General features: G+C 38.8%; 1 protein-coding gene across 1 annotated transcript in view; it reads left to right on the plus strand.

Annotated features, from left to right (window-relative positions):
• Positions 1-18767, plus strand: part of ADGRG2 (adhesion G protein-coupled receptor G2) — a 112416-nt gene that overhangs the window by 35266 nt on the left and 58383 nt on the right. The window contains exon 3 of the mRNA XM_023753686.1: positions 5682-5797. Within this exon, the coding sequence (XP_023609454.1) occupies positions 5683-5797 (115 nt within the window). The 5' untranslated portion in view covers position 5682. The remainder of the gene's footprint in view (positions 1-5681; positions 5798-18767) is intronic.

Consider the following 18767-nt stretch of genomic DNA (forward strand, 5'->3'; position numbering starts at 1 on the left):
TTATAAGACTAGAGGCCTAATGCATGAAATTTGTGCAAGGGCCTCTGCCGTGGCCCCCGCCCACTGCAGCTTTGTCTGGAAGGGAGGACGCCCAGAAGGATGTTTAGTATAATTAGCATATTACCCTTTTATTATTATAGATATTTTATATGGTCAGTTCATTTGGATTTACCAATATCTAGTGCCATCCTTAGCTCTGGGCAATGGGGGTCTCTGGCCTGTGTCTCATGTTTTATAGGTCCTCTCTCTGGCCCTTCCCTAGTCATACACCTCTCTAGAGAGTGAGAAGTCTGTGAGACAAAGAAGACATTCCCACCTGGAGCCTGCTTCCCTCTCTCCTAACCCTTGCTTCTAGATCATGCTCTGGGAATCCAGGACCCTAGAGTTCCCTTTCCAAACATTATGTACCTATTTCCAGGACCTGCACAGGCCTCTTATCCAGGGCAAGCCATGTTGCCAGTTGTACAAAGGATGACACTGCTTTTAGGAGATAGGGGGGTTTGGATACACGGGTTGGGGTGTTCATACATATGAACAAAGCCTCTTGTAGTTTGAGAAAGAGGCTCAGTGGAAGGATAAGGGCAAACTGGATCTCCTTTTAAATTACAAATGTTAGGAATGGGCCTGGTCACATACTAACTGCTTTCTTTGTTCTTTATTCCTTGTTGCATCTCATATCTTACAACTTTTGCCTGAATATATCCTTTAGGATTTATTTCAGTAAAGATTTGAAGGCAATGAACAAGGTAACAATTTTGTTTATTTTCTGGCTTCCACTGTTGCTTCTGAGAAAACAGATGTCTGTCTAACATTCAATCCTTTGAAGATTAACTGTCTTGTTTTCTCTGGCTACTTTCAAGATTTTCTCTTTGTCTTTGCTTTTTTTTCAATTTCACTGTTTTGTGTCTAGCTGTAGATCTCTTTGATTTATTGTAAAGACTATTTGGGCTTCCTGAATCTGTGGGTAGGTGCTTTTCACTAGTTTGGGGTCATTCAGTTATTATCATTTCAAACATTGGCTCTGCCCTATCCTCTCCTCTGAATTTTATTTAAGTATATGCTAAACTTTTCTTCTTGTCTTTGAACGTTTCTTTTGTATTTCATATCTGGAGCTCAAGTTTGCTTCAGTAGATTCATACCCTCAGGCAAAAGCAGCTCCTTTGCATATATTACCCTTCTGAGTTCCTGCTTTGGCTTCATCTTTGGCCTGGTGATTCTTTTCTATCTTGTCAAGTCTTTGATATGTTTAAGAAAATGCTTTTTTATTGTCTTTAGCAGAAGGTTTGGTCAAAATAATTTAACCTAACATATTCCTGGAACACTGAAGACATTTTTTTTCTGAGATATTTGCTGTATCAGGGTCTTAAGAGCTCAATCAAAATTTAATTATGCTTTTACTAAGTTTCCTGATTCTTTTAAAAAAGTAATGAGACTGAAGACTCTAAAAAAATCCAAAACAACCCTGAATTTCTCTGACTTCTTGACAGTTGAATGATCCAAATTAATTGCTTTTTCACCTTTTAGTTCTTGCTTTACCTGTACTGAGAACCCCTTCAGTTATCTCCCTTTTTAATTTCCCCTTGTGCTAGTCTTGCTAGCCAGCACTTAAGACTCAATGTAAATATCTCAAAGGCATAAAGATTTTTTAGAAAACTTAGGGAACAATTATCATCTGTCTTATTATTCAAGTAAAAATATTGATTATTGCATTCATCACAGCAGCCATGGTATAATCAAAGTATGCCAGTTGACTAGAGGTAACAGAGAGTAAATCTCACCCAGACCTGTCCTACAATGGTATTAAATTATTTCCCCCTTTTAATCTTATTCTTTATTCTATATCTAAAGATAGATTTATCATTCATTGCCATTCAAGCTTACACATATGATACAGATTTTTAAAATATGATAGTGATACTATTTAAAATAAAATTGAAGAGATCTAGAACAATTTCTTAGAATGTTACAAGCAGGGCCATGGCATACAGTCATGTAGCTTGTGCACTCTACAATCCTAGAAGTTGCCACTTACATAAGAGTCCACAACCATAAAAGGGGGCCCTGGACCAAGATAATTTTGGGATAATCTTTAATGAGAAGTTGTCTAGTGTCAAGGTCTAGATTTCACTATTTAAATGCTAGCAAATAGTTTTTTCCGTAATTGATACAATCTCACCAGCCATCCTTACCACCTTAAAAATTTGCTAAGAACCAGTAACTATTCAAATCATTTTTATTGATTACCTAGACAGCATTAAGTTAATCCAACTTGCACCAGAAGATGAAGAAAAGTTCCAGCTGAAAAGATTAAAATGTCTTAAATGTATAATGAGTAAGAGTTTAAAAAGCCACAGATTTCTCTCTTTGATCAAAGATCCTAGGGACCTTATGACCTAACAGGATGTTCTCTAGTTTATGCAAAAGGCAATAGGAGCTATATTACTTCAAATACCATAACACTTCTCTGATTATGAAGTATATATTCAGCTTTGAGAAAACATATTTCAGGCTTAACAACTGAAAGCAGTCTTTTCAATGATGCCTGGTCTGTACTAAGCTCTTTCTTTTAATATATTTTTATTGATTTCAGAGAGAAAGGGAGAGGGAGAGAGAGATAGAATCATCAATGATGAAAGAGCATCATTGATTTGCTGCCTCCTGCATGACCCACACTGGGGATTGAGCCTGCGACCTGAGCATGTGCCCTGACTGGGAATCGAACTGTGACCTCCTGTTTCATAGGTTGATGCTCAACCACTGAGCCATGCCGGCCGGGCTGTACTACGCTCTTCGTGATCCTTATTCTCTTTTCAGGATGATGGCTGGAATCACCCTTCATCCTGGCATTTCCTGCCCTCATTTGAGAGTGGAGTACAAGCTCTCTTCAATGAAAGGCATGGTTTATTTTGATCAGAGGCCCAAGCTTTAGCCCATAATAACTAGTCACTGTGTACCATGACTAATTTAACTGACAATATTTTATATGCCACTTAGGTCCTACCCTAGGAGTTGGCAAAACTCAAGAATATGTTTGCAGCCCTGGCTAGTGTAGCTCAGTTCATTCGAGTGTTGGCCCATATACTGAAAAGTTTCGGGTTTGATTCCCCATCAGGGCACATACCTAGATTGTGGGTTTGATCCCTGGTCAGGGCAAGTACAGAAGGCAATGATCAATGTTCTTTCTCACATCGATGTCTCTCTCTCTTTCTCAACAAATTCTCAGGGGAACTGAGTTAAGAAATAAGATATAAATTAATTTTTTAATTTTAAATGAAGCTTTTTATGATTTACCTATAGGTGTACAATTCAGTGAATTTCAGGGACTGAACACATTCATGTAACAGAAGCCCCCTTGTGCCCACTCCTAATTATTACACCCCCTCCCTCTTCCAAGGATAACTACTCTTCCAACTTCCTACTCCATCAATTAGTTTTGCCTGCTTTTATTCTTCATATGAATGGAATCATGTACAATGTGCATTCTTTTATGTCTAAGATTCATCAATATTGTGTGTAGCTGTAGCAGACACTTACATTTTCCTCCAGAGAGACACTGCTACATTTTTGCACAACTATATTGCATTCTCTTTTGAGTGACTCATTTGGGAGGATCAATAATATGCCATTATGAAGAGAGAGAAGATAAAAGTGCTGAAGAGGAACAACAAACCGCAGGCAGTTTACAATATATTAATGTAGTGTATTATTAATATACTAGAGGCCTGGTGCATGAAATTCTTGCATGGGTAGGGTCCCTAGGCCAGGCCGGTGATCATGGCTGATTGGGGCCTTCCTGCTGCTAGCCGGGGCCTTCCTTCATTCTGCACCACCCCCTGGTGGTCAGTGCACGTCATAGCGAGCGATTGAACTCCCGGTCTCCTGGTCAAACTCTCAAGGGGACAATTTGCATATTAGGTTTTTATATAGAGAGATTAATATGAAACAATTTATTGATTTAAAAAACGTAAGCCCTCTTTGGAAGAAGGATTTACCTCCTGGTCTGAGACCAGTAAAGTATCACCACCCTGGTACTGGTGATGGCTATAAATTATAGGATTCTTAAAAATTGCCCACTTTTCTTTGAGACTAAGAATTTGTGATTTATCCCAATCTTTCTATGCCCTCAACCCTATAATCCCTGAACTCTCTGACCCTGTACATACTAGGTTCAAAATAGATATTATTTGACTGAATGAGTGAAGAGTACAGCTAGCATTTATAGTGCCTTCACGGTACCAGCCATTATGCAAAGATCTCTTGTTTACTTAACACAACAACACTATCAGGTAGGTTTGTGCTCTTATTACAATTTGCTAAATGGGGAGTCTTGGCCATTGAACATAACCTGTCCAATGTCACTCAGGCATTGAGTGGCCAGGACTTGTGAACTCCTCTCTTTAGTCTTCACCGCTGCACACACACTCTATCTTAATTTGGTAGAAGGCAGAGTTGGCAGGGTTCATGGGTGACCTGTGGCCTGGAGCTCTACCAGTTGAGAACACACAGCCTGGACTGTCCCAGCCACTTCCCCTGTGGTCACACAGAGGAAGCCGCCTCATTGGGCTGTCATTGCCTCCTGCTGTGAGAGGAACAGACACAGACTCAGCATTTGCAATTCTAATTCTGTGTGCCTAGCTCCTCTAAGCCCCTGTCCTACCTCCATCACATGTATCTCATCTAGTTAATTCCTATTCAGACCTCACATCTCATCTGATGAATGTTGGCCTTCAATAAATATCTGTTGAATGAATGAATAAATGACTGGTAAATGAGGTTTTTAGATTCAGTTCTGATGTAAACTTTACTTTTTAAAAAATATTGACTGTCCTCTTGACTACTAAAAATGGAAGCAATAATAATGAACTAATATGTAATTAAGAGGAAATGCAATGTACCCATCCTTTTATAATCTAAGATATAAACAGGAGTAGATTATTTGTAAGATTCTGTGATCCCTTATAATTCTTAGCATAGTTTTTAACTAGCTTTTTTTTGGTAATAATTACACAGGTGTCCCAAAAAATGTATACACACTTTACCAGCTTATAGCTCAATTTTGAAAATGAAATGCATTTTAATAAACACTGCCTTTATAATAATTTAAAGTGTGTGTATACAGTCCAGCCAGCGTTGCTCAGTGATTGAGCGGCAACCTGTGAACCAGGAGATCACGGTTCAATTACCCATTAGGGCATATGCCCTGGTTGCAGGCTCGATCTCCAGGGTGGGGCATGCAGGAGGCAACTAATCAATGATTCTCTCTCATCATTGATGTTTCTCCCTTTCTCTCTCCATTCCTCACTGAAACCAATAAAATATATTTGAAAAAATAAAGTGTGTATATACATTTTTGGGGGACACCCTATATATGCAGTATTTTGTGTTTTTAATTTCTTCTTGATATTTTGCATGTGTTGATGATTTCCATAAATCCACATGGACAACCTTACTTGTCATTTTTAACATAATATAATATCCCATTGGATGGTCCTCCCCTAATAAACATAGGTTTTGCTTTTTTGTAGCCAGTGGCCACCTGGCATTGCCAATGATTTGGAACTATAGTTATTTAAAGGAAGCAGGATTGCAGTTTGCCTTGGTTGAGGAAGTGACCTTTTGGTATTGCTCTGTTATGATTATAGCAAGATGTGATGATATATTTTCCCCTTATTTTATTCTAGGATGTTTTTCTCTGGCGGGCAGTGTGGCCATGTTGGCAGACCTGAAGAACTTTTACTGATGTTCAAGATATTCCTTGTCATTCATCTTCATGTTGTTTTGGCTACATCCCTGGAAGGTAAGATACTTGTTTTCCTTCATTGGTGTGTATGCATGTGTGTGTTTATTTAAGAATTTCTTACTGTGGTAAAATAAACATAACATAAAACTTACCATTTTAAAAACTTTAAAGTATACAAATCACTGGCATTAAATATATTTGCAATTTTGTGCACACATAACCACTGTTCATTTCCAGAACATTTTCATCATCTCAAATAGAAACTCTATACCCATTAAACAATAACTTCCCATTCCCCCTCCCCCCAGTCTCTGATAACCTCTATTCTTTCTGTTGCTATGAATTTGCCATATTAGTGGAATCATACAATATTTGTTCTTTTGTGTCTGACTTATTTAACTTAGTATAATGTTTCTGATGTTCATCCATATTGTAGCATATATCAAAATTTCATTCTTTTTAAAGGCTGAATAATACTCCACATTTTGTTTACCCATTCATTGTTGATGGACATTTGGATTGTTTCCACCTTTAGCTATTGTAAATAATACCTTGAACATTGGTGTACAAGTATCTGTTTTAGTCCCTGCTTTCAATTCTTTTGGATATACGTATATAGAGAGAGAAATTGCTGGGTTATTTGGTAGTTCTGTTTTACTTTTTGAGGATCTGCCAAACTGTTTTGCAGTGGCTGCACCATTTTACATTCCTACCAGCAAGGCACAAGGATTCCAGTTTCTCTATATCTTCACCATCACTTGTTATTTTCTGTTGTTTTGATAATGGGTGTGAAATGGTATATCATTGTGGTTTTGACTTGCATTTCCTTAATGATTGGTAATGTTGATCATCTTTCATATGCTTATTAACCATTTGTATATCTCTTTTGGAGGAATTTCTTCACATCCTTGGCCCATTTTTTAATTGGGTTGTTGGGGGTTTTTTGTTGTTGAGTTTTAGGAGTTCTGTATATATTCTGGATATTAATTCTTTATCAGATCTCTGATTTACAAATATTTTCTCCTATTCTGTGGGTTGTCTTTTCACTCTCTTAATAGTGTCTTCTCTTGCACAAAAGTTTTTAATTTTAATGAAGCCCAATTTATCTATTTTTACTTTGTTGCCTGTGCTTTTGCTGTCATATCTAAGAAATCATAGCCAAGTCCAATGTCATGATTTCCCCCTATGTTTTCTTCTAAGAGTTTAATGTTTTAGCTCTTATGTAGATCCTTTAATCTACTTTGAGTTCATTTTGTGTATATGGTGTAATGTAAGGGTCCAACTTCATTCTTTAGCATGCGTATATCCAGTTTTCCCAGCACCATTTGTTGAAAAGACTGTCTTTTCCCCATTGAATGATATGGGCACCCTTATAAAATATCAAATGACCACATATGTGAGGGTCTGTTTCTGGTATTTAATTGTTTTTTTAAGTATCTATTTGAAGACACTTCTGCATGGAAATTTAAGAGAGGTAGAGAATCAGCCAAATGAAGCAGCATGTATTTCAGAAAACAGGATCTTCAGAAGATTATGAAACAAGGAGAAAAGGTATCTGAGGAAGGCAGTAATAAGGCTAGAAATCCTGGGGCTGCAGTATCTATGGGTACAACTGCCAAAATAATACAGTGTGATGCAAATGTAAAGAACACTCCCTAGGAATGTTATTTAAAAAAACATTAAGGACAAACAGAGAAATACATTTCTTATTCAGAAAAGTAGCAGGACCAAGGAGTCTTCATTGGCTAAAGCAAATATCTACTAGGACCGAACAACAATAGCATAAATAAAACATACACACAACACACATACGTGCACACAAAATCAGTGGAGAACTTCCCAACAGGGTAAAACACAATTGGCAGTCCTTCAAAAAGTAGACACTGGGGCATGTTGTCAAGAAGCCGCAATAGTTTATTTAAAAAATGATAAGAGCTAAACTTGCACTGACTGCTTACAATGTGCCAGGTTCCTATGTGCTTTACATACATTCACTCTCTTAAGCTTCTCAACCAATTCTATGAAAGGGAGAGTCTAGTCTTAGCCACATTTCTTAGATCAAGAAACTGAGGCTCAGAGAGATAAGTAACTTGCTCAAAGAAGTGTCTAAGCAAGGATTTGTACCTACCTCTGAATTTTGTGCTCAAAATCACAAAACCAGGGACTGTGCATGAGAATCACCTTGAGAGCTTGTTAAAACACAGATTTCTGGGCCCTTTCCCAGGGCTTTCTAATGTAGTAGTGCTGGGGTGGGACCTGAGAATTGACATTTCTAACAAGCTCCCAGGCAATGTTGGTTCAGAGATTACACTTTGAGAACTGCTGCCTATACAACTGGCAGAAGTAGGGAGAGCAAACTCCTCCAGATATCAATCATGGGATACAAATTCTGGTGTGGCCATGTGACATTCATGTCAACTATGCTCCCATATATCATCTTGCTGTGGGATCGGCAGAGCAAAAATCAAATATCCCTACTTTACTGATGAGTAAATGTCCCCAGGGCATCATGGGTTAGGAAGTGGTGGAGCCAGACAAGATACTAGATCTTCCGTCTTATGTTTCAGTGCTTTTTCCACCACAGGGTTAGATGAGGAATGAAAGTGGAACAGCAGGGGGAAATCATCAAAATGAAAGCTGCTTGGTAGAAATAAGTCTTTTTGGAAAAGTTTATTTAAAAATGGTGAAACGGGGCAGGTAAACCAGAAAGTGCATAGCTTTGAAACAAACCTGAGTAGGGAAAACCTAACTGGATGCTTAAGACTGCTGAATGTTTTCTTTCTTTCTTTGTTTCTTTCTTTGTTTCTTTCTTTCTTTCTTTCTTTCTTTCTTTCTTTCTTTCTTTCTTTCTTTCTTTCTTTCTTTCTTCCTTCCTTCCTTCCTTCCTTCCTTCCTTCCTCCCTCCCTCCCTCCCTCCCTCCCTCCCTCCCTTCCTTCCTTCCTTCCTTCCTTCCTTTCCTTCCTTCCTCCCCCCTCCCTCTCTCTTGAGAGAGAGAGGGGGGGAAGAGACCAATATAAGAGAGAAACATTAATTGGTTGCCTCCTGTAGGCGCCCCACAACCTGGGCATGTGCCCTGACTGGGAATTGAACCTGCAACTTTTTGGTGTATGGGACTATGCTCCAAACATGTGAGCCACCAGCCAGAGCTGAATTTCTTGCTCTGATTGTCATATGAATTGATTTCTGAAAGCAGTGGTTCCCAAAGTGTGGCCCCAGACAAGTAATATCAGCATCACCTTGGAGCTTTTTAAAAGTGCTGATTGTCAGGCTCATTCTAGACCTGCTGAATTGGAAACTCTGGTGGTGGGGCCCAGAAGTCTGTGTTTTAATCAGCCCTCCAAGTGATGTTGATGAATTCCCAAAGTGAAGAATTGGTTAAAATATTACTGCTGACAGCATGATATAGTAGAAAGGTGGTGAGTTTTAGGGTTAGAGCCTTCCCCATGTCGTCCACCTGCTATTTGCATAATTTTGATTTGCCACTAGACCACCAGAACCTCTATTTCTTATTCTTCAGAATTGGGGTAACTGTGAGCTCCCCCAATGGGTTCTTGTAAGACTCTCTATGCTTAAAAAAAGAAAGCCCCATGAAGACATTTTTCTTCCCCCCCTCCAGCTTTTGACATACAATTAGCATATAACATTGTATATGCAATGTTTTTTTCTGAATTAAGTGTTTAGGGATCTAGAAAGGGCTAAATAGAAGTTTATTATTGTCTTTCAGAACTCCCACTAAGAGTTCATTATTTAATAATCACCTTGATATCACTTACCATGTCCCCGCCATTCTTCTGAGCCCTTATAAAAGGCTAACTCATTTAAAGCTCACTCAATAACCCTTTGAAGTAGGCACTATTATTAGCTCCATTTTATAGATGAGGAAACTGAGGCACAGAGAAGGTAAGCAGGTTGCCCTAGATTAATCATTTCAGTTGCAGAGCTGCGATTCAAACTCAGGCCATATGACCCAATCTTTATGTATTTAAGTACTGCACTATCTTAAACTCTCTGCTATACTGGGCTCAGTAGCTTGGTGGTAATGCACCTATAGATTAACAATAATGGGAGAATCCATAATTGTGAGAATCACTGAATGCTAGATTGGATCATCCAGATGGCTCACAGACACCATCTCCCTGAACAGCTTTGAACTGAGGCAGGTTCTCTTCAGTTCAGAACGGCTTAGGTCTGGTCTTTGATGAAGATCTAGGGGACCGACCTACTGCTTCTACATTCGTTGTGCAGTAATGAGGGCCTGCTATGTGCCCAGAATTACCAGCTGCTGAGAGAACATCATCTCTGACTCCAGGGAATTTACATGACAGTTGAAGGTACATAATTATGACACACGAGAACAACACAAAGTAAAATTAAGTCCTGAAATGTGAGTCAGTGCTATAGGACTCTGGCTTATAGCCTTTGGCCAAATCTTTGGATTCATCTAGTTAAATGTCATGCCAACAATAGCTAGTGCTATTGGTGCCCTGTCCATATCCCCTGGACCACCCCAGAGGTCACCTATAGACAGAACCTGTGTATGCTGATGGCTGCTATGTCTCTCTGACTGAGAATGATCTGTGCCCATGGGACCATGCTTTGCCTATGCATGGAAAAAGCCAGAAGTACCAGGGAGTTAACACCCACAACAGTGAGAGATGGGAGTTGGTGTTTATCTATGCCAGCTTCCTGGTGGGGCAAGGTGAGGTGTGCCCCAGTTGCCCACAGTAGAAACCTGCTCATTAATGTACCCATTATTCACTTTACTTCCTTTCTTATCTCTTATCCCTACTTACTCCCTCTGATACCTGAGGTCATCCCCATTTGGAAACACTCATTTTCCAAGGTCCAGCCAACTATTACTACCTCTATAAAACCTGCCCCGACCTCTTCAGAAGAATTAAATCTCTCTCCCCAGTGCTCCTTTCCCCCCATCCATATCTTTTTATACTTGTCACTTTGTATCATGTCATTATGTACTTCCTTAGCATCATGAGTCTTTTCAGTGCATTGTTAGTGTCAGGTGAGAAGGGAGAATGGAGGTTTGATGAGGTGGGTGGGAAACTAATGGGAGGAAAATTAATGAGCACTGAGGGCCTGTTCAAGGCCAGGCCCTTTTAGGTACTTTATGTACATCATCTCATAAAAACTCTTAATGGTAGATAAAAACTTTTAATCTTCATAAAAACTCTTCATGGTAGATATTTTTAGTCTCAGTTTGCTGATGAAGAAACTGAGCATCAAAGAGAAGAGGTCATTTGCCCAGAGTCACACATCTTGGAGGATACCCAATCGGAATCTGTAGCCTGTACTCTTTATACTATACCAGGCTGCTCAGTAAGTGTCTGAAGACTGAATGAACATGTCACTAAGGCATGAGGAGAAGATGAAGAGGGAGCCTGGGGTAAGCCGCCGGAGAGCAGCCATTCCCCCTGGCTCTGGGGAATCTGCACTGCAAACACAGTAGCTTTACACTGGAAGCCTGAGAGATGACTCAGTAGCTTTTGACAGCAAGGAGACATAGGTCTGACCCTCTCTTATTAGGCCACTGGCCAACAGAGAGAATCCTTAGAATTTAGTACTTCCAGTTGTGTGATTTAGTGTTGTTTAAAGGAGTCATTCTTGATTTATCAGAAGCCCAAATGGGCAGGTAACTATACTTATATTTAGCCTCTAGCTCTCCCAGACCATGCCAATGCCTTTCTTTTTTTCTTTCTTTCTTTTTCTTTTTCTTTTATTTTTTTAAAGTCCTTGAAGGAGGTCTTCTTTTAGGTACAACTATTTTCCAGAGGGTGAGATGACATAATAGTGGAAGATAGTCATAATTTCATTCTTGCAGAATTGTCTTCCCCATTTGGAAACAATTACAAATTTGAGCCAATTTGGTGATCTCATAAGCTATAATCCCCAACATACTCTTTCTCTGGGCTGGACCTAGATCTTTCTGTGCTGTTCTGTGCTGCAGGCATTTCCAGTAATAGATTCCTCTATAATTCCCCATTCTTCAAGGCCTCACTGTCTTGTTTCCTCTTACCCTCTCATGCTTTGTCCATCTAAGTCTTGGTTTTTCCTCATGCAGCACATGTTAGAGCTGTAGGAGGTAGAGTATATGCTCTTAAAAGGCAGGACACCTATCTTTTTAAAAAAATATATTTTATTGATTTTTCACAGAGAGGAAGGGAGAGGGACAGAGAGCTAGAAACATCGATGAGAGAGAAACATAGACCAGCTGCCCCCTGCACGCCCCCTACTGGGGATGTGCCCGCAACCAAGGCACACGCCCCTGACCGGAATCAAACCCGGGACCCTCCAGTCCGCAGGCCGACGCTTTATCCACTGAGCCAAACTGGTCAGGGCAGGACACCTATCTTTTAAAAAATTATTTTCCAATTACAGTTGACATATAGTATTAAATTAATTTCAGGTATACAACAGTAATTAGACATTTATATATCTTAGGAAGTGATGCCCCTGATATTTCTAGTACCCACCTAGCACCATACACAGTTTTTACAATATTATTGACATATATCCTATGCTGTACTTTAATCCCCCTATTTTTTATCTTTAAATTCTTTATTAGTTAAGGTATTACAAATGTGTCCTCATCACCCCCCATTAACCCCCTTCCCCCCCCCACTCATGCTCTCACCCCCCTGTTGTCCATGTCCATTGGTTTGGCTTATATGCATGCATACAAGTCCTTTGGTTGATCTCTGCCCCTTACCCCCACCCTCCCCTACTTTTCCTCTGGGGATTAATAGTCTGATCACTGTTTCTCTGTCTTTGGATCTGTCCCTGTTCATCAGTCTATGTTGTTCTCTATATTCCACAAATGAGTGAGATCATGTGGTATTTATCTTTCTCTGACTGGCTTATTTCACTTAGCATAATGCTCTCCAGTTCCATCCATGCTGTTGCAAAAGGCAAGAGTTCCTTCTTTTTTACCGCAGCATAGTATTCCATTGTGTAGATATACCACAGTTTTTTAATCCACTCATCTGCTGATGGGCACTTAGGCTGTTTCCAAATCTTAGCTATGGTGAATTGTGCTGCTATGAACATAGGGGTGCACATATCCTTTCTGATTGGTGTTTCTGATTTCTTGGGATATATTCCTAGAAGTGGAATCACTGGGTCAAATGGGCGTTCCACTTTTAGTTTTTTGAGGAAGCTCCATACTGTTCTCCACAGTGGCTGCACCAGTCTGCATTCCCACCAGCAGTGCAAAAGGGTTCCTTTTTCTCCACATCCTCTCCAACACTTGTTGTTTGTTGATTTGTTGATGATAGCTCCCCCTATTTTTTATAACTGGCAATTTGTACTTCTTAATTCCTTTCATTTTTTTTTCTACCCATCTCCTCAACGCCCCTCCCATTTGGCAGCAGGACACCTGTCTTGTTTGACTTTGTCCTCCAATACTAAACCCAGTGCTGGTCCCTTTCTCTCTCAATTCTGTATCAATAAAGATGAGGTTATAAATACCATGGCATTAATCTTATCCTCAGCCAATCTTGCACCCCCCAAAATCTCACGCCCCACACATAGGCATGAGGCCACTTCTGTTGGGCCCTGATCCTTTTGGCAGGTAGAAGTGGTGACAAGGAATAATAGATGCTCTAGATAGATTGAGGTACTGAAGCACAGGGCATTGTGTCCCATTTTCTACTTAAAACTGGTGAGAACTCCTCACAGGATCCTGTATATCAACACAGGGCAATGATAGAGATGAGAAATGGTGGCATGGTGTATTTAGGCAGAGAGAAGGCTGGAAATGGTATTCTCTTTAAGTCTTTCTTATCTCTTGTGTGGCAGGGTAGGGACTCTAAATTGTCCTCATGTCCCTAGTGGCTAGGTTTGTTGAGAGCCAGAGACAGGGACAGAGCTGCGAAGATGATGGTGTGGACAACTTAGACCAAGAGCCACATGGAGGATGTGACGTACTGAAAGTTTATGCCTGGGTCAATAAGAGGGGGACCCCAGGCTATGGTAGGATTCTGAGAAACTAGACCATGGTGCCCAATGGACACAGCCTTTGGCATTGGATACCCTTGAACCCTGCAGGTGAGGATAGATCTCTGGAGAGGACATTGAGTACCTAAGGTAATCTATTAGAATAAGTTGATGTTCCAAGAGAACACAACTGTTGAAATGTACCTTGATGTGGGTACATCTTTAAGGAAATAACATGAAATACATTGCTCTTGGCAAGAAGTCTTGTGTTCTTATAAGATCACAGTGCTGTAAAAAACTATCAAGATAAATTGAGGATGCTTTTGTAATGATGTCTGTGGTAATTATGCTAGTTTTCAGTATCAGTATTCTATATGACCTTTATCCTTTCCTCTTCTTTTCTTTCAGGAACTCACACAGCATAAAGTAAAAGTTACTCTCTTGTTACTATGGCATTTGATATAGGATAGTATTTTTTAAATTCTAAGAAGAGAGAAATTAAGAATATAAAATGGACAATAGTCTTGCTTTAGTGAATAAATTAGAATTGCTTATAATTATAAGCAATTATCTGATTAATTGAATAAACAAGAACTGAACACAGAGCTGTGTTGCATTTCAACTATATAGCCTTTTATTGCCTTGTTCCTACTATAAAACATGATTTGTTTTATACTGAATTGAATTCACATTAAGTCTAACAAATTCTGGGTTTTGATGTATAGGCAGGGGGACATGAGTTTGAATTATTGAAGAATTTTCAGTTATAGGATTTTTTCAAAGTAGAATTTTAAGACTTTCAAGTGGATTGTACAAAATTACCAGGATAAAAACTCTATTTGAGGCCAGGAGCTTTGTTTTATTTCCTGCCATAAGCCAGTGTCTGGCATATAGTAGGCCTTCAGAAATTGGAAAAAAACAACTAAATTTTGGGCAAATCCCTTCACGTTTCTGAGCTTGTTTCCTTACTTGTAGACTAGCTTTGTATTTAGTCTTTTTCATACCTATGGCCTATTTTGTAATTCTTTTCTTCTAGTGAACTCCAAGTCCTAGAAGATACTAACTTTCAAGTGATTTAAGTAAAAATTTTCCCATTTATGTGTTGAGCAAAGACATATATAACTGTATCCAGTGTGTGTGTAATCAGCAGCAGGAAAACAGTATGGGTGTAATTTCAAACAAAGCAAACATCACACTCTAAATTTTTCATGCTCTCTATTGTGGGTAAATAATTTTTGAAATAATGAAATGTAGTACAAGGGACTACCTTTGCCAGTTTTCTAGATTTACAGTATTGTACCAGGTCATCTTCAAGTCTCTTAGAAATGGATTTATATGAACTTAGTTTCCTGATATGTAATGTGAAGAAATGGAACTCCATGGTCTTTCTAAGAGGCCTTCCTATGGTCCTAAGCTATCAAAACTTAAATTAGATAAACAGTTTTATAATAGATATCCTCACCAATCAAGCATTAGTGAATAGATAAGAATGTTTTATAGTCAGAATGGAAATCATATACATGCAAATCTTGAAAAGTAACCATCTTTTTTACTTGATGCCCTTTACATTGTTTACATTAAGGAAAAAAATCACCCAGTTTATTACATAAATGTAAACTTTATCCAGGGACACAAAATCATATAGTCTGAATTAATTATCATTGTAACTTATTGTTGGAACTGTGATAAAATACTTTATAAATGTAATGTAATTATATTAAAAGTAATCAACCTCATTTTACAGATGAAGTCATATAAGCAGAGAAATGTTAGAAACTTACTCAAGGCAGAGCCAGGATTTAAACCCAAGTTGGTCTCTCTCAAGAACCCAGTCACTTAATAACATTTAAAGCTTGTTTAAGGAGGTATACTCACTCATCCATTGGAAATAAATGAACATGGGCATTTTATTCATATGAAAAAGATTACCAAGTCAATAATTAGATGTTATTTAAAGTGAGGAATCCCAGATCAGACTTTCAAGGCTCATGACAAGATAAATACATATAAGGAGAAGACATCAGGACAGGAGTCACAAACATTACAAAGGCCTAAGGGCCTGTTAAGGTTCTTATACCCAGAAGTGCTACAGCAAAGATTAGGCTTCAAAATAGAGGCAACTCAGAAATATTACATTTCTAACTAAGTAGGATGCAGCATAACTATACATAATCCCAGCCTTTTGTAGCACATTTTACTAGTATGTATCTATTTATAAAACTGGTTCATCATGTGGGAGTCCTACTCTTTTTTTTAATATATTTTATTGATTTTTTACAGAGAGGAAGGGAGAGGGATAGAGAGTTAGAAACATCGATGAGAGAGAAACATCGATCAGCTGCCTCCTGCACACTCCCTACTGGGTATGTGCCCGCAACCAAGGTACATGCCCTTGACCGGAATCGAACCTGGGAGCACATTTTACTAGTATGTATCTCTTTATAAAACTGGTTCATCATGTGGGAGTCCTACTCTTGAGGTTCATGACAAAACCATTATATGGATGTTTGTTGAAAACAAAACCTGGGAGGTGAGTCAAAAAGAAGGGGGTATTTATATTTACTCTCAAAGTGGCAAAAGACTTCTCTGATTCACACTGATTACCTGACTTTTGACCTTGTCAATGTCATGACAAAAAACAAGAGAGAAAACAGTAGGTGGGAAGAATGATTTTAGCATTAATTTTGTGCCATCATTGGTTTAATGGGTATTAATTACTCCACAGCATTCAAATTAAATCTGATGTGGAAGCTCACCAAAATTTTTTTTCTTCAGCACATGTAAAGACTACATTTCTCAGCCTTCTTTGCAATTAGTTTGCCTGTTTCATGTTGCTCTCCAGAGCAAACTTGGAATCTTCATATTGAAGATGGCAGGGCCTCTGTCAATCTGGGTCCCTGAATGACTGTATGGAGCGGATACCCCTCTCTCTGCCTTACCCTGCCTTCCACTCTAGGCTGTTGATTGCACTTTACACATGGAAAATAAACTTCTACTTTTTTAAGCCCCTGAGATTTCAGATTTATTTATTGCAGCAACTTGCTTTACCTTAACTAATAAATTTGAGAGTGACCCTTTTTCACCAGGGTTGTTGGTACATCTCATTGTGCTGTTGGAAGGGGGCGAGGGAGGCATGTCTTCTTTTTTGAGATCATATAAGAAACCAAGTTTATACAATCTAAGAAACAGTCCATTATGGTCACTGCTGAGATGTTCATTATCCAATCAGAAGAGAGTCATTTGAGAGCAGGAGCCTCCACCAGAGCCACCTACTCCCTTTGTGCCAACCTAGGCCACTGGGACCTTCACAGTATGGCATGTAACTCTGTAACAAGGTCATTGTGCTTCAGTTTCTTTATTATAAAGTAGCAGTACCTCTCTCGTAGTTATATGCAGATTAAATGAGTTAATGCATGTAAAACAGATGCCTATAATGCATCTGAGACATTGTAAACATTCAGGAAATACTAGCCATTATCACTAGAGACCATCACTGTCTAATATACATTTTTTTGTCATAGTGGAAGTGTTAGATATCTATACTGCCCAATACAGTAGCCACCAACCACATGTGGCTCAAGTGCTGTTGAGCACTTGAAAAGTGACTGAGGAACTGAATTTTAAATTTTATTTAACTTTAATTTAAATTTAAATAGCCACATGTAGCTACTGTATTGAACAGTGTGGTTATAGACTATTTGCTCTAATTGCTTCAGAACTTTTCTATTTCATACTGTATAAGTCAGGGTTCAATCACAGAATAAGAATCACTAGACACACACACACACACACACACACACACACATTTGTCAAAGGGATTTGATCTTATACAACTGTGGAAACTGGTTAAGCAGTCTCTGTAAAGCTGTTGTCTTCATATCTGATGCTAGAACTTGACATCTATGAAGAGTAGGCAGTAGGGAAGGGAATATGTATATAAGATGGGGAGAGCAAGAACAAGATGGAAACTACAAGCATGAGTTGTAGCCACAAAACAGACGGAAAGCCATTTTAGTTCTTGTTGCCTGTGACCTTTCTGCAGAAGCTGAGCCCTTCAGCACAAAATTAATTACATACCTGGCCCAAGAGTCAGAGAAGCCAAAGCTGGTAGCTCCCTCATATTAATGACGTGAAGCACTTGATAAATGTCATCATGTGAGAGCTACACAATGGCTGCTACTTTACTTCTACCCAAATCTCCCACAAGAAGCTCCCTTGTGTTCCATACTACCCGGAAACATACAGAAAAAGGAATTCTGGAAATGTAGCTCAGCCTAGCCATGATGTTACATTACAAAGCCAACACACATACTAGAAAGCCAATGAGCTCAATTTTGTATCTGTTAATACTTCTAAATAAAACATAATACCAACATCTCCCAAGGCTATATTTAGTTGTTTCTGTTCTGAAAACTGGCCCAAAGATATTCTGAAGATCCATACAACCAGCCAACATTATTTTTTTAAAGTTATTCTTTTTCATTTGTTCTGCGGTTGGTTTAGAATTTTCTCTACATAAACCCACATTATTATTATAATCAGAAAAGAAATTAATGTTAATTTTTAGAAACCAGCCTATGACCCCTAGAGAGACTATGCACCCAACTAGAGGACAACCTAATAACATCATGATCAACTGTGCTTTCCAATTTTTCCCTGAAACTTTGCTGAGTCTTGACTTTATACAAGAACTTAGGAAACAAGGTATGGTCACCAGATCTGAAACCCTTTGACTTCTGTCTCTTTCCTCACATGTTTCTAAAATGACCCAAGGGCATTTTGAAAATCCCAAGGGCAGTTTGAAACAAATAATATAAAGAGAAAAGAAACTGAAGTGGCAGTCTTGCTCAATAGAAGGGAGAAATCATTTTTTATTTTTATTTTTTTTTTTTTTTTTCATTTATTTATTTTTTTATTGCTTAAATTATTACAAAGAGTATTACATATGTCTCCTTTTTTTTTTTCCCCGCCCTTGACAATCCCCCGGCTTCCCCTACCCCCCAGTGTCTTATGTCCATTGGTTATGCTTATATGCATGCATACAAGTCCTTTGGTTGATTTCTTACCCCCCCCTCC

Source organism: Myotis lucifugus, unplaced genomic scaffold (genome assembly GCF_000147115.1).
Source record: "Myotis lucifugus unplaced genomic scaffold, Myoluc2.0 scaffold_49, whole genome shotgun sequence".
Taxonomy (NCBI): domain Eukaryota; kingdom Metazoa; phylum Chordata; class Mammalia; order Chiroptera; family Vespertilionidae; genus Myotis; species Myotis lucifugus.